Source organism: Palaemon carinicauda, chromosome 11 (assembly GCF_036898095.1).
Source record: "Palaemon carinicauda isolate YSFRI2023 chromosome 11, ASM3689809v2, whole genome shotgun sequence".
NCBI lineage: Eukaryota > Metazoa > Arthropoda > Malacostraca > Decapoda > Palaemonidae > Palaemon > Palaemon carinicauda.
In genome coordinates, this window is record NC_090735.1 from 63,104,525 (window position 1) to 63,122,383 (window position 17,859).

Genomic DNA, 17,859 nt, shown 5'->3' on the forward strand with positions numbered 1-17,859 from the left:
TGTAGTAAATCTCTGTGTGTGGCTGCTTGAGTACATTGTGACATGGAGGGAGTTCTCTTCGGACTTCTGTTAATATATGAAGGAGGTTCGGAGACCATTCCTCATGGTACCATAGTGGAGCAACGAGGGTCATTGTAAAGTTGGTGGTGGTTTGTACCTTGTTGAGAACTATTCTCATGAAGCTGAATGGCAGAATCACGTAGATGTTGTTCCAATGCTTTTGGAATATGTACTGCCAGAGAGCTTGAGCGTCCAGTACAATGGAGCAGTACAGCGGAAGCTTACTTTTCGGAGATGTAGCAAACAGGTCCACTGTTGGAGAACCCAACAAAGTCAGAACTTTGTTGGCTACTAGATGATTCAAAGACAACTTGGGGCCCACTATCTGAGTCACTCTGCTTAGGTTGTACCTCCTGCCTGGAATGAAGCGAGCTGATAGGGACATCAAGTTATCTTCCACCTACCGAAGCATCTCCACTGCTAGATAGTAAAGGTGCTGAGAAAAGATACCACCTTGCTTGTTTATATATGCCATCACTGTGGTGTTGTCGCTCATCAACACCATGGAGTGACCTGTTAGGAGCTGAGAGAATTGCTGTAGGGCAGGAAGGCTCCCCTCATTTCCAAGATGTTTATATGCAGCATACTTTCGGACTCTGACCATAGCCCGGAGGTCATGTGATGCAGCAAGTGCCCCCTCCTCTTTTGATGCATCTGTGAAGAGCATCCATTCTCGTGGGGGGTGGGGGGAGGATGAAGGTCCACCCCTCAGCACAGGTTTCATCTGCTGACCATCAAGTCAGCTCCCATCAGAACCAACAGGTCCGGTGAGCCCTTGTGCTGGGCTCAACTAAACTTAGCCGCCACTGGAAAGGGGACCGTTAGCTACTAGACGATCCTGGGAAGACATGTGCCCTATGAGTCGTAGCTACTGCTGTGTTGGAAGTCTCTCTTGCCGGAAGAAGGGGCTTGCTACCTTCTTTTATCTCTGAATTCTGTCATCAGTGGGAAAGACTTTCTCTAATTTGGTGTCCAGCAGCAATCCCAGGTACAGAATACTAACCTTTGTGATGGTTGCAGTGAGGAATTCTTGAAATCTACCAAAATCCCCAGATCCCGACATAACTTGAAAAACTTGTCTCGGTATTGGAGGGTTGTTACAGAGTCTGCTAGGATGAACCACTCGTCCAAGTAACAAATCCCTATCGTGTGAGTCCAGGTTGACATTAGGGAGAAGACCCTTGTGAAAAACTAATGTTCTATCAAGACCAAAACAGAACCTTTAACTGGTATTGCTAATCGTCTATAATGATCCTCAAATACTTCCTTGATGATGGATAGACTACGATGTGGTATTATGCGTCTTTTAGGTCCAGCGTGCACATGAAGTCCCCTGATCTTATCGCCTGTCTGACCGTGTTTGTTGTCTCTATCCTGAACAGGATTTGCTGAATAAACTTGTTCATGGAGGAGAGGTCGATGTCAGGTCTCCAGCCTCCAGATGCCTTCTTTACAAGAAAGACTTGACTGCAGAAGCATGGTGATCTATCTAGGTCCTCTTGGAGAATCTCTTTTCCAACATGGTCTGGACTTCGGCCCTGAGAGCCTGTTTCTTCATGGATCCCATCATGTAGGAACTCGATGGAGCTGAACAACAAGTCAAGGGAGGGAGAGAGCATGAATGGGACACAATAACCTGAACGTATGACAATGACCGTTCAGGCTTCGGCCCCGTGCTGCCACCACCTTTGCATCCTCTCACCGGTGGACAGGTGGGAGGATTGCCCTCCCTAGCAGGGACAACATCAGGGGCTGGGCTTGCCTCCTTTTCGACGTTCTTTGGCCAGAAAGAGCTTCTTTGAAGACGACTTTGGGGCTGCAGCACTCATACTGTTCCCTTGTGTACTTGCAGGTGGAGGTTTCTGTGCCAGAGGGGGTGCTAAGTACGGCCTCAACGTCATGGCCCTCTAGTGCAGCGATTCCTGGTTGGATTTTTTCCAGTATATTGTAGCTCTGTCGATGTGCTCGATGTTGAAGAGAGACGGACCTTCCATAGCCAAAGTTCTCAACCTCGTAACCTCCGTTTTCGGAACATGGCGGTGAAATCTCTGAATAACTGCATCCCTCCATTTCAGGCCAAGGTTAGCCCACAAGTTCAAAACCTGGGGGGCTAAGAACTCAATGGTCCTCATGCTGGAAAGAAGGAATGTAGATATAGATTCTCCTGCCTCCTCAAGCTAACAGTCTTCTGTCTTAAAGAGTTGACCAACGGACCATAATCACAGATCAAGCCACTACGTAGCCTTCACGGTGTGCTTTGCAACCCTGCCTATATTTAGGGCATCGATAGAAGAAAAGTTGACCTGCAGGCTTGAGAGTCTGAAAAGAAATACTTTCGTCAGGGACGTCACCAACGGGTCGAGAGGTAGAGCTGCAAGGTCCGGCTACCTGAGAAAAGGCCCTCTTCCTGGTGCATTTTAACACTCGACCAGAGCATAGCTGCACTGGTTTTAGGAGGTTTCTGGGTGCCATACAGATGGTCCAGGACCATGTCCTTCCCTTCGGGTAAAGATGCAGCAGGGTCATCTAGGCTGTTGATGGCTGTCATGCAAGCCAGGACTGGCCAAAATGCGTGATCGCTCTCCATCTGCTCAGATGCCGAAATCGTCGAGCTCGCTGGTCTTAGAAGTGAGTCAACTGGATCGTTGTCCTCGTGTCGTTCCTCCATCCACCAGCTCACACCCATAGAATCCTGGGGTTGGTTGTCATATTCGTCTGGGCATCTTGCCAAATCCCTAGATGTCCAGGCAAACTCCCTGGTCACTGTGGAGTGTATGGGACCCCGAACCTTACCTAGAATTGGCGTCACTTTTGATCTCTACTTTTGGAGACCGCCTTCGTGTCCTTTCTCTTCCACAGTTGTGGCAGAAACTTGGAGATCAAAGGCTTTGAACTCTCCTTCCCTCTGGGAAGACTGGTGGCATTCTTGGGAGGAGAGGCGTGTGAAGAAAGGTCTGTAAAAGGAGCAGTCTAAGTCTGTGGGACTACTTCGATGGGAGATAATCTATAAGATTTAGTAAGGGAAGAGATCTCGAACCCATGCTGTTCCAAGGATGAAGAGTGTCCCCTGGGGGAGGTATCAACTGTCTCTTACGTCTCCTCTTCTCTGTCGATACCACCATTGTTAACTCCAGTTTGGAGTAACCCTGCTGCAACGTAGACGGATATGTTGGAGGATTACGTACCTTTGAGCATATGGGAGATTACCCCATAGAAGATTGTTGATCCTGAAGAGGTGTTAGTACCAAAGCTATGTGTCTTGGGTCAGAAGGCTAAGAAGTGAAACTAGAGGTTCTTGAAGCTTCTAACAGGTTCTGGGGCGTGCTGGTAGAGACTGCCGTTATTGGAACCACTGGAATCTGCGGATCCTATAACTGCTTGTTGGACTGCCCTGACCAAGGCCTGGAACCAGGGCATGTCCTTGCTGAACAGATGGATTGTTGGTGCCCCTTGCTGGATCTCACGTACTTTACTAGTAGGCATGCGCACAGGCATACAGGCTTGCTGTCTAGTTCCAGCTTGGAGGAACAGGTGGGGGGAGAATGCAAGAAGGCTGTTGGAACTGAATCTCTGGGTGAACGTTCTTGTTTGTCCTGGAGAGTCAAAGGTCAAGTATCGCTGCGTACTTCGATGTGCGTGAGTGCAGTAGGAAAGTCTGGAGCCGTTGCCAGGTCACAAGTAGCTACGCGGTCGCATAAGGGTGCGTGGTTGTGATGAGGTGGGCAGCTGCATGTTGAAACGTGGTCTTGACCCACCGTATCGCCAAGTGCTGCTGTGTGGTGGCACCCTGAAGAGTGGTCATGAGCTGCCTGCTGGTCGCGAGCAAGGGAACAGTGGTCTGCTAGAGGGTATTGACGCACTGGCGAGTGGTGGCTTACAGGAAATCGATGGTGCGCAGAAGAACGGCAGCCTACTAGAAGGTGACGGTGTGCTGAAGAGTGATGGCAAGTTAATGAGTACTCGCGCGAAAGACTCTGGTCACATGCTGGCTCCCGCTCATGAGAGGGAAGACCACTGTCTCGTAAAAGTCTCTGCAAGTCGATGATCTCTGTTGTCGGTCTCATGACCTAGCGAAGGCAATTGCTGGTCACCATCGACATGAACCTTCTGTTGGTGCATAGACTGGTCACGTTGTACGCTCCTGGGGCACGACGACTGCTTGGCGAGACGAGCTGGATGGACAAGTGAAGGTTGATGCTCGCTGAAAGCGCCGAACTCTCCGGCAAGGTAAGGCTACTGCACCAAGTTTGCAGGCTACTTCGTCATCTCGCTCCAAAAAACTAGGCTTCAAGGGGCTAGAGAAAGGCATGGATGAGTCCAACATCCTTCTCGTCGCTCCACGGAGCAGAGACCAATCAGGGAAGCCTGAAACCTCAAAACTGGAAAGGTGTCCACCGAGAGGTGCAGCAACAAGCTTTAGACTTTGCACTCCCACCGACTCAGCGAACTCAGAACGAGGAAGTGCACTGTCGTCAGCGCACTAAGGAAGGGAGGCCCTGGGCTGGTCCCTTGACGACAGAGACGCTGTAGGTACTATCACAGAAATGGGCATTAGAGACTCCATGGGTGCAAGACCTTCGGAGTCCCTAGGAGGCGGACCAAGATCCATCTCTGAAGACCCAGTGTGTGCTTCCTCTGAGCCCCCAACTGCAAGAGAAGACCCTCCTCCTCATTATTATTATTATTATTATTATTATTATTATTATTATTATTATTATTATTATCATAATTATTATTATTATTATTATTAATTGCTAAGCTACAACCCTAGTTGGAAAAGCAGAATGCTATAAGCTCAGGGGCTCCAACAGGGAAAATAGTCCAGTGAGGAAAGGAAATAAGGAAAAATAAAATAGTTTAAAAACAGTAACATTAAAATAAATATTTCTTATATAAACTATAAAAACTTTAACAAAACAAGAGGAAGTGAAATAAGATAGAATAGTGTGTCCGAGTGTACCCTCAAGAAAGAGAACTCAACCCAAGATAATGGAAGACCATGGTACAGAGGCCAAGGCACTACCTAAGGCAGAGAACAAAGGTTTGATTTTGGAGTGTCCTTCTCCTAGAAGAGCTGCTTACCATAGCTAAAGAGTCCCTTCTACCCTTACCAAGAGGAAAGAGGCCACTGAACAATTACAGTGCAGTAACCCCTTGGGTGAAGAAGAATTGTTTGGTAATTTCAGTATTCTCAGGTGTACGAGGACACAGGAGAATATATAAAGAATAGGCCAGACTATTTGGTGTGTGTGTAGACAAAGGGAAAATGACCAGCGACCCCCAAGGAAGGCCATAGCTGCAGAACATTGTCAACTGGAAAAGAACCCCCCTGAGGTGGAGGGTTATGCCACTTCGCTAGTGGAAGTGGCAAAGTCCTTTCCTAGGGGTCCTCCAGGTGTTAAGGGGTCACCGCTTCTGCTCGATCGTTCCCTGATAAGGCCAATCAAGTAAAAGCTTCGGGCAGAGGTCAAGAATCGAAAGAAGGAAGTAGGGTTTTTCTTCACTCTTCGACTTCTATTTTCGCCTTCTACCAAACCTCTCCCCCTGGGAGGATGACCACTCCCGGCATGCAGGGCAATTATCTTCCTGAGTGCAAGGTCGTTGTCTGCAGGCCAGGTAAATGGAGTGAAGGTCTGTGTCGACCAAAGGCATGAAGGTGCCGCATCTGCGTTGGTCCAGGACAAGTCTGCATTCCAGCCACTAAACACACTCACACCTGAAAAGAAAAATTAAAGAAAGCAAATTGATTATTCAAATGGCCAGTCAGTAAGGTAAAGCGGGAGAAAGAGTAAACGCCCGCTCTCTACCGAGCTAAAAGCAAAAGTAACGAGGAACACAGGAGTGTCACGTGTGTGTGTGAGTGGTGTAGCTGGTAGTACCCCCTACCAACCCTCCTAACTAGTGGTGGGGTAGTCTTATGGCTAGGCTTCCAGCTTCACCAAAAGTATATTTCCTAATTAAGAGCGAAAGGGTTTGTATTAGTATGTTCTGCCTCCTCTAGTGCTTACCTTTAATATTTCCCACCCTCCCTCCTTACACTATAACTATCTATTGCAAAATCCTTCACTCCAATTACACTTGCAATCCTAAGCAATTCCAGTGACATTTGCTACATTGGATACATGTTACACTTTCTCTTTCACTTTTCACAAAATATCCATATAACTTCATCACTTTGCTTCCATTCTGTAGGCATGCAGTAGGTTGGTCAGGGCACCAGCTACTTGTTGAGATACTAGAGTTATAGGGTCCTTTGAACGGCCAGACAGTACTACACAAGATCCCTCTCTCTTGTTACAACTCATTTTCCCATTGCCTACTCATACACAAAATTCTCTGGCCTATTCTTTCCACATTCCCCTCTGTCCTTATACACCTGACAACATTGAGATTGCCAAACAATTCTTCTTCGCTCAATGGGGTTAACTACTGCAATGTAATTGTTCAGTGGCTACTTTCCTCTAGGTAAATGTAGATGAGACTCTAACTTCGGTAAGCAGCTCTTCTATTAGGTCACTCCAAAATCAAACCATTGCTCTCTAGTTTTGGGTAGTACCATAGCCTCTGCACCATGGTCCTCCACTGTCTTGGAGTAAAATTCTCTTACTTGAGGGCAGACTACAGTATTCTTACTTATTTTGCCTTCTCGTTTTTTCTTTTTTTTTTCCTTTTAAGTTTTTCTAGTTTATATATAAAAGATTTATTTTAATGTTGCTAGTTTTTTTAAAATACATTTTAAATATTCATTATTTCTTTTGTAGTTAAACTATTTCTTTTTCTCAGTAGGCTATTTTTCCAAGTTGTAGCCTTTGGGCTGCTAACCTCCTGCTTTTCCAACTAGGGTTGTAGCTTAGATAGTAACAACAATAACACTTTATGAGTGATTTTACATTCATTTTAGCAACCTCTTCTCTCGGTTACCTTGTAACACCAGGTTCTTTACTTGCATATATCAACTAACATACCTTCCCTTCTGCATTCCTTATTAACTTCCACATTTGGTCAGATAAATAACAACAGATCCATTGTTAATCCCAGATAGAAGCCTACATTCATCCCAAATTCTTTAGGCATAGTTATCAATGGATTTATTCTAAAGATTGATTTATGATATATTACCATCACTTTCTGTATGAGTATATTTTGTACCTTATGCAAGTATTACAGAATAAAAACATTAAAATTGCAATGAAGTAAAATTGTTATTACAGCTTCCTCAAAGAATATCTTACAGTTCATAGTTCATAAATATCATTAGACTTTGCCAATGCTGAAATCTTTCTCTCTTCCCCAAGTCAGCGAGCCCTCCAGTTTGAGTGGAGAAAAATTTCCATCTTTCCATTCATAGTAAAAGATTCATATTGTTTATCACCCTTTATGCAGTAAAGTTTTCCTTGACATAATTATTGTTTATATGTAAGTTGCTCTCTATAAACAAACTATTATTTTTTGCTTCAAGTATTTCTAGAATACACTACTTTGGTTGTTTTCCTCTCATTACTTAAAAAAAAAGCTCTTAGGAAAAGAGAGGACTCGCTGACTTGAGAATACAAAATAAACTATGTGCATTCCAGATTACCAACACATTTAATGTTATTAAATTTTGTTGAATGTACTTTTCTGAAAAAGACGATACTCACCAATCCAAAAGTTTGGTAGCATAAGCCATGTTCCATCATTATATTGGTAATAGTTTGTGAAATATTGCCCATGTAGAATTCCATTGTAAACACTTGTTAAAAATGCAAACAAGAAAGGCACAAATGGAGTAGGTTTACTGCCTCTCATTAGAATGCCGAAGATGCACGATCTGAATGGAAAAGTAACAAAAAAACTATACAGTACATTACTCTGTAATAGAAGTACATGCATTTAAAAGGCTTACAGAACTGTACATGCAGTATGCTCACCTCATTCAACACTTGTATCTTCAAACCCTCATACAACCAATGAATTTGACAAATTAATTGACCTTAAAGTAAGCTACTTCTTAAAAGTTGAAAGGTCAAAGGTGACTGGTTTCAGTTTCATCAGACTAGATGCTCACCAGAACATCAACCGGGCAAGCCCAATCCATCACTGTGGTGCCCAACCACAGCTGTGGCCTCCCCAGTAAACAGATTAAATGCACGGTCCTAGGCTGGGATCGATCTGCAGGCATGCGAATGCTAGGCAAACACGTTACCACTGTACTACAGTAGTCTGATTCATATACTCAATTTCCCATACAAGCTAACCTTTCTGTTATTAATTTGCTCTTCTGCATTACTTTCTAGATACTGAATTAGTAATACATGTAAAGTAATAAGAAATATTAAAATAACACTATTTACACATTAAAACATCATTCAAGGAACTTTATTTCTGCAGATTTCCAAATGTGAAAATAATTTGTGATTTTCAGTTAATTCACTTCTTGTATTTGAAAAACAAACAATTTCATGTAGCTAACTATACTTCCTAACAGCCATATTTGAGGTGAAGCTCCAAGATCTTTGTAATTGATTAATTAAATAAAGGGGACTGATGGCATGCTTCTAGTGGGTCCAAGTGATTAAAAAACAAGAGACATTTTTTGAGTGATGATCTCTCTGATAAAAGATGTACAGTGCTGTACTGTATTCATCATACAGTAAAGATCCCAGGACATCATGACAATGCATCATCTATTACTTTTTAATCATGAACAGTTCTAATTAATAGACCTCACATCTTACTTAAATGAAAATCTGTTACAGATGATATTTGAAATGAAATGTAAGGCTTAAACAGTCCGTTGCAATATAGAAGAAACAATTCAACATCAGTTTACATATCAAATGTTGACATCATTGAAAGATTAGACCTACACCTCAAATTCTTATAGTTTAAAGAAATAACCATATCACAAACCTAAACATCAGTTTCTTAATTCTCCCTAGATCTATTGGGAATAGTTTTTCATAATAGTACATATTGCAAATTAATAGTGAGCATTATGAAATTTTATTATGAATAGCCATAACTGAGTAGCTACAAGAGAATAAACTTGAACACTGGAACATAAGTAACTGCACTAAATTTTCCATATCTTAAAAATAGAATCCAGTTAATATATATATATATATATATATATATATATATATATATATATATATATATATATATATATATATATATATATATATATATATAGAATACAATAACTGAAGTTTGAGTAACAGGGTATTTGACAGAATAACTGTATCATGAGCTGGTATTATTATTATTGTTATTACTAGCCAAGCTACAACCCTAGTTGGAAAAGCAAGATGCTATAAGCCCAAGGGCTCCAATAGGGAAAAATAGCCCAGTGAGTAAAGTAAATAAGGATATAAATAACTGATGAGAATAAATTAACAATACATCATTCTAAAAACAGTAACAACGTCAAAACAGAAATGTCCTATATAAACTATTAACAGCCTCAAAAAACAGACATGTCATATATAAACTATAAAAAGACTCATGTCAGCCTGGACAACATAAAAACATTTGCTCCACCTTTGAACTTTTGAAGTTCTACTGATTCAACTACCCGATTAGAAAGATCATACCACAACTTGGTAACAGCTGGAGTAAAACTTCTAGAATACTGTGTAGCATTGAGCCTCATGATGGAGAAGGCCTGGCTATTAGAATTAACTGCCTGCCTAGTATTACGAACAGGATAGAATTGTCCAGGGAGATCTGAATGTAAAGGATGGTCAGAATTATAAAAAAAAAAATCTTATGCAACATGCATAATGAACTAATTGAACGACGGTGCCAAAGATTAATATCTAGATCAGGAATAAGAAATTTAATAGACCGTAAGTTTCTGTCCAACAAATTAAGATGAGAATCAGCAGCTGAACACCAGACAGGAGAACAATACTCGAAACAAGGTAGAATGAAAGAATTAAAACACTTCTTCAGAATAGATTGATCACCGAAAATCTTGTAAGACTTTCTCAATAAGCCTATTTTTTTGTGTAATTGAAGAAGACACAGACCTAATGTGTTTCCCAAAAGTAAATTTTCTGTCGAGAATCACACCTAAAATTTTAAAAGTCATACAAATTTAAAGAAACATTATCAATACTGAGATCTGGATGTTGAGGAGCCACCGTCCTTGACCTACTTACAATCATACTTTGAGTTTTATTAGGATTCAACTTCATACCCCATAATTTGCACCATGCACTAATTTTAGCTAAATCTCTATTAAGGGATTCACCAACCCTATATCTACATTCAGGGGATGGAATTGATGCAAAGAGAGTAACATCATCTGCATATGCAACAAGCTTGTTTTCTAGGCCTACTACATAGTATGAAAAGTAATGGGCAAAGAACACTACCCAGTGGAACACCGGATATCACATTCCTATACTCACTATGGTGCCCATCAACAACAACTCTTTGAGATCTATCTCTTAAAAAATCGATAATAATGCTAAGAAACGACCCACCCACTGCCAACTGTTTAAGTTTGAAAACAAGGGCCTCATGATTAACACGATCAAAGCCAGCACTAAAATCAAGGCCAATCATATGAACTTCCTGACCACAATCAAGGGATTTCTGTACAGCATTGGAGATTGTAAGAAGAGCATCATATGCTCCAAGGCCTTTACGAAAACCAAATTGCAAACCAGGGAATAGATGATTACCTTCAGCAAACCTATTAAGACGTTTTGCCAGAAGACGTTCAAAAACTTTTGATAATATGGGAGTTATGGAAATTGGGCGGTAATCAGTGGGACTTGAGCTACCACAAACACATTTACATAGAGGAGTAACATTATCAATTCTCCAACAAGTGCTAAAAGCTCCTCTTCTTGCTAACTTGCGCAAAATAACAGATAACTTTGGAGCTAAGAAATCTGCTGTCTTTATAAAAAACAAAGGAAAATTGCCATTTGGGTCTACACCTCCATAAGCATCAAGGTCCATCAACAGAGCTTTAATCTCACGAGATCGAAAAGCTAAACTAGTTAGTTTAGCCTCAGGAAAACATGAATGAGGAAGTTCAAGTTTTTCATTACTCTGTTTACTGTCAAAAACATCAGCCAACATGGTTGTCTTTTCCTTTGGACAGTAAGGGACTGAGCCATCTGGTTTAAGTAAAGGAGGAACTGTTGCATTTACACAAAAGAGTGCAGTTTTAAGGGTAGACCACCATTTATGTTCCTGAGTTGTACCAAAAAGGGTTTCTTTTATGGTTAAATTGTACTCCTTTTCAGTTCAGGCATAAACTCTCTGAGTATAGTTGTTCCAGGTCAAATCTGATCTGTTACCCTTCCAAAGATGATAAGCTTCCTGCTTCTCCAAATAAGCACGTATACAATCATCATTGAACCACGGTTTGTCCTTCACTCGGTATCTTAGCACACGAGAAGGGATACGACTATCAATTCTCATTCAAAGGGACAACAAGATCTACACTACTATATAATTGTGACCAATTCAAACACAAAAGATCATGCAAAATCCCATTCCAGTCTGCTTGCCATTTCATATAAATTTCACAAGAGTATGATATATCAGGGACAGGCTGCTCAGTCTTCACTACTAATGAAATCAAGGCACGATCAGATGTCCCGACTGGAGAACCAACCTTACTAGTTATAACGCCAGGGGAGTCAGTGTATACGAGGTCCTAGCAATTACCAGACCTGTGAGTAACTTCATTTATGATTTGCTCACAGCCTGATTCCGAGGCAAAGTCTAAAGCTCTTAAGCCATGGCGATCGGTAGGAGAGATAGAACTTAACCACTCCCTTCGGTGAGCATTAAAATCACCAACAAAGACAAAAGAAGGCTTTCTATCATCTTGTATCCTAGCCATAATGGTAAGAAGACAATCAAAGATAAAATCATCCATGTCTGGATTCCGGTAAATGGAACACAAATAAAAGTTTTTATGCCTTCAACTTATACTGTATGTACTCTTTAGAATACAAAATGAATACAGAGTTAACTCCCAATGGACCATGCTCTGAAGATCAAAACGCTGTATAATAATTTTCTATAAATGTTCTATATTTTGTACAAGTGGGCTTATCGTCTAACGTGTGTAAGTGTAAACTGTATATGGACCAAGCTTGCATGTTTATCTCCACAATCTATGTGGGAAGTTACAATGAATTGGATCTTGCTAGCGTATTTAACGTGTTAAAAACTAAAGTAATGCCTCTCAATAAAAAATTAATTGGTTACATAGTGGCTTTCATACCGTGATTCCTGCATTGTGAGTCCCCTTTTACATTTAAATAGCCGAATTCGTTCTAAGCCCTACAAAAACACAGTATCAAATGTTTGTAATAGGGCTAAACTCCACTAAACTTAATGAAATACAGTAATTTATAGCCATTTGCATAATTCAATAATAACCTGTAAAGTAAACATATAATTAGAGCACACAGTACAACAATGCAATAATAAATGGAAAATACAGTAATAAAAATGGGGACCCTTGCTTTTGGAGTGAGGCGATGTCCGAGAGCGAAGCAGCTAGATGGTAGAGGAGGATGACATTCAGCAGAAAACATTAACAAGTGGAAAAAAACATACACACTTAACTTTAAAGAACATTAATAATTGGCAGAAAAGATTAACACTTAATTTTAGGAAACACATTAGCAAATGGCAGAAAATATCAACACTACGATAACCTTGAAATTATTATTTTTTTATTTTGCCTTTTTTTAATTTTGTATTTTTTCACTTTACGTTTTGTAATGTCTAAATTTAACTTTTTTCTTCATCACTACCACTTTTCTTTCTTTTTGGGTCACTTCCAGCTTCCTCTTGGCCTACTAGTACCGAAGGCCTATTTGAAAAATAAATTTCCAAGGAAACTTGTTTCTGACTGCTTCTAAAAATGTTCCTAAACTGACTCATGCAAATGTCGTTAAGCTGCTCAAGAAGACGACCTGTGTGAACTTTTTCTGTGTCTCTTTTCTACAAAAGATTGCACTTTATGAAAATCAGCTAGAGCCTCCTTGATTTCTGCTGTTGTCATAGGGTCATCCTCCTCCATGTCACCACTAAAGAACTGTTCCTGAATTGCGTTCATTTGCAAAGCCTCCTACTCCTTCAAGTCGTACATCATAAGTTCCTCTTGGTGCTCCTCGAGAAACTCACTAATGTCGTCCTCATCAACTTCCAGATCCATGAACACCCCAAGTCTAACGATCTTGGCAACCTCGCCAAGTTCAGGATCATCAACTTTTTCAGCATCGGCTTCAACTTGGCCTGCGTGGAAGCCCTCGAAATATCGTGCAGAGATGGCACCAGGCCATAGCATCTTCCACGAAGAGTTCAAGGTGCGCCTCTAAACCTCCCGCCAAGCTTCTTTGATGAGTCTAAGGCATATCACAACATCGAAATGCTCATTCCAAAATTTCCGCAGTGAGGTTTGCGCTGTCAGTGATTTTGAAACATCTCTTGAAAAGATATTTCGTGTAGAGCTTCTTAAAGTTTGAAATCACTTGCTGGTACATGGGCTGAAGGAGATGTTTTACTAAGCAGAAAGATAGAGAACCTTCATGAAGGAAAAATCAGCTTTGATATCACCTCGAGGCCAGGAGGGTGAGCAGGGGCACTGTCCAACACCAGGAGGCATTTCAGGGGGAGGCACTTCTCCAAATATTTTCTCACAGTCGGTCCGAAAAAGTATCTTGTTACCCAGGCTTTTGCATTAGCCCTCCACAAAACCAGAATCTTCTCCTTAATCACTTTGTGGGCCTTGAAGGCTCGAAGAGTCTAGGAATGATACACCAGCAGGGGCTTCCTCTTGCAATCCCCACTAGGCTTTGCACAGAGTGCAAGGGTAACCCTATCCTTCACAGGCTTATGACCAAGTAGCTTCTTTTCTTCGTCGTAATGAACGTCCGACGAGGCCTTTTCTTCCAAAAAAGCCCAGTTTTATCGCAGTTGAAGACATGCTGCTGACTGTAGCCTTCCAGGAGAGTCTTTTCATCAAATTTCTTAACAAGAGCTTCGGCAACTTTCGTGACCGAGCTGGCAGACTTCCCATACCGCAACACCATCTCCTAAATTTTTCAAACCATCCCCAAGAAGCTTTGAACTCTGTGGGTGCCTGCTTCAATGTCCCTTCTCCTATGCTGTCTTCGGCCTGAGCAAGCACGAGTACCATTAATTGTTTGATACTCATCTCTTAAAGTCTCTAAGACTGCAAATCAATTCCTTTATTCAATTGCAAAGGTTTCTCTGTGCTCATCTTCTAAAAGCTTAGTTGTATGAAACCTAGGTACATTTCAGTTGGATGCTTTCAGTTTTAATGAGGAGCTGGTGATCATTACCAATATCCACACCTCTATAGCTTCTTACATTTCTCAGAGTCCTCCTTCTCTCTTTATTAACGGCTATGTGATCTATTTGATTTTTGTAATTGCCACATTGTGAAGTCCATCTATATTTATGGATGTCCTTGTGCTGGATAAGAGTACCTCCAATAACAAAATTGTTTATTGAACAAAAACTTATAAAGTGAGCCCCATTTTCATTTGCAACTATGCCAAGGCCCTCAACACCAAACACATTCTCTAAACCTTGATTATTCCTTCCAACTTTAGCATTGAATGCACTAATCACAATTTTAATCTCTCTCTCTGGGATCTCATCTATTGCACTCTGCAGTTCTTCATAGTATTCATCTTTCCTTTCTTCAGGGGGAATAATTTGTTGGTGTATAATACTCATATTGCACTGCTTTGATTTGAACTTTGCAAGTAACAATCTACTATTTACACCTCTAATGCAGTTTCTGCTCTTGGTGTCATCATCATTCCTACCCCTTCTCTTCGAACTCTATTTCTTCTTCCTGAGTATATATACAGTGTATATACAGTTAGGGCCACGACGTCAAAACTATATTTCACAAATTCATTCTCCACTTTCTGTAACTTCCTTTTCTGATTATTATTATTATTATTATTATTATTATTAATGTCCAAGCTACAACCCTAGTTGGAAAAGCAAGATGCTATAAGCCCATGGGCTCCAACAGGGAAAAATAGCCCATTGAGGAAAGGAAATAAATAAATGAAGAGAACAAATTAACAATAAATTATTCTAAAAAAAGTAACAACGTCAAAACAGACATGTCACATATAAACTATTAACAACATCAAAAACAAATATGTCATAAATAAACTATAAAAAGACTCATGTCCACCTGGTCAACAAAAAAGCATTTGCTCCAACTTTGAACTTTTGAAATTCTACTGATTCAACTACCCGATTAGGAAGATTATTCCACAACTTGGTAACAGCTGGAATAAAACTTCTAGAGTACTGCGTAGTATTGAGCCTCATGATGGAGAAGCCCTGGCTATTAGAATTAACTGCCTGCCTAGTATTACGAACAGGATAGAATTGTCCAGGGAGATCTGAATGTAAAGGATGGTCAGAGTTATGAAAAATCTTATGCAACATGCATAATGAACTAATTGAACGACGGTGCCAGAGATTAATATCTAGATCAGGAATAAGAAATTCAATAGACAGTAAGTTTCTGTCCAACAAATTAAGATGAGAATCAGCAGCTGAACACCAGACAGGAGAACAATACTCAAAACAAGGTAGAATGAAAGAATTAAAACACTTCTTCAGAATAGATTGATCACCGAAAATCTTGAAAGACTTTCTCAATAAGCCTATTTTTTGTGCAATTGAAGAAGACACAAACCTTATATGTTTCTCAAAAGTAAATTTGCTGTCAAGAATCACACCTAAAATTTTGAAAGAGTCATACAAATTTAAAGAAACATTATCAATACTGAAATTCGGATGTTGAGGAGCCACCGTCCTTGACCTACTTACAATCATACTTTGAGTTTTGTTAGGATTCAACTTCATACCCCATAATTTGCACCCTGCACTAACTCTAGCTAAATCTCCATTAAGGGATTCACCAACCCCAGATCTACATTCAGGGGATGAAATTGATGCAAAGAGAGTAGCATCATCTGCATATGCAACAAGCTTGTTTTCTAGGCCAAACCACATGTCATGTGTATATAATATGAAAAGTAATGGGCCAAGAACACTACCCTGTGCAACACCGGATATCAAATTTCTATAATCACTATGGTGCCCATCAACAACAACTCTTTGAGATCTACAGTGAACCCTCGCTACTTCGCGGTTCGACCATCGCGGATTCACCACTTCGCGGGTTTTTTCCATAAGCCATATATATATATATATATCGCGGATTTTCCGGAAATTTCGATAATACCGCGAAATCTGAAGACCCCCAAATACGATATTTCGTTACCTGTAATTCCATTAATACTGTAATTAGTAATATCTGCTCTTACTGATTGTTCATTGCATTTCATATGATATATAATTCAGCACAGAAAGAAATAAAACACGAAAAGAGAATGTGATCATACGATAATACAGTACTGTATACAGTACGTAGTAAAATTAAATCGAACATGAAACGCAAATCAGATGCAGTCATACCATATTAAAATGGTGTAAGGCTGCTGATGGCTACTACTGTACTACCAATGTAATGGATGTGCATCTTTTCCATGATTCTTTTGTATGTATACGTACGTAGTACTGCATCCAATAATACAGTATTCTTTCTTGCAAAAATCACATTTCGAATAAGCGTACGAGAGAGAGAGAGAGAGAGAGAGAGAGAGAGAGAGAGAGAGAGAGAGAGAGAGAGAGAGAGACACATCCTAAAAAGAATAAAATAACATACGTAAAGCTATTATTATTATTGTTATTATTATTATTATTGTTGTTGTTGTTAATAAAATTATTATTGTTATTATTATTATCATTATTATTATCATTATTACTGTACAGTATTATTATCATTATTTATTATTATTATTTATTAATACTGTACGTACGGTATACGCGGGGTATCTTGTACTTTGAGTTGGTAACCTACGCATCATATACTGTAAGATGGGTTGTGATTGGTTCAAGCGCTGATAGATGATGAATCAGAACTCAAGTTTTGTTATCTAGCCTGTGATTGGTGTTTTGCCCTCATCTCCAACCCGCAGCATTTGGGTTCTCGCGGGGCACGGGTCGTCCACTTTCTCTTACGGCGTATCGCTGAGTAGACGTTCTTAAGTTTGTGAAGTTTTATCTGTGCTGTGTGCGACTGTTTTAAGTTGAACTTTTTGTTAAATCCTACTGTACAATGCCTCCCAAGCGTTCTGCTTTTACTAAGGCTAGTAGTGAGCCTAAACGCCACCGAAGGATGATGACGATTGCTGAGAAGGTTACGCTTCTCGATATGTTAAAAGACGGTAGAAGTTACGCGGCCGCAGCCCGCCATTTTGGAATCAACGAATCCACCGTTCGCTATATCAAGAAGGACGAGGCGAACATTAGAAAGACGGCTGCGATCACCTTTAGCAGATCAGCGAAGCGAGTCGTTACAACGCGTAATAAAACGATCGTACGCATGGAAGGTGATTTAGCTGTGTGGATTGCCGACTGCCGGAAGAAGAACATAGCCTTGGATACGAACACCATCCGAACAAAGGCTTTGAGCTTGTATGAGAATTTTGCTGCAAAAGAACCTCAAGACGACGACGGCAACCATGCTGAAGAAGATGATGATGCAGATGATCCTCAACCAGGGACATCCACTGATTCCCAGCCTCAGAAACAACGTTTTTCCGCCAGCAAAGGATGGTTCGCGAAGTTTCAGAAACGCTTCGCCCTGAAAAGCGTTTCCCTGCATGGCGAGGCTGCTTCTGCTGACACTGCCGCTGCTGAAACTTACGT

General features: G+C 40.7%; 1 protein-coding gene across 1 annotated transcript in view; it reads right to left on the reverse strand.

Annotated features, from left to right (window-relative positions):
• The window catches only part of LOC137650043 (3-oxo-5-alpha-steroid 4-dehydrogenase 1-like), an 83,348-nt gene that overhangs the window by 41,876 nt on the left and 23,613 nt on the right, over positions 1-17,859 (reverse strand). Inside the window, exon 2 of the mRNA XM_068383067.1 lies at positions 7,701-7,870. Within this exon, the coding sequence (XP_068239168.1) occupies positions 7,701-7,870 (170 nt within the window). The remainder of the gene's footprint in view (positions 1-7,700; positions 7,871-17,859) is intronic.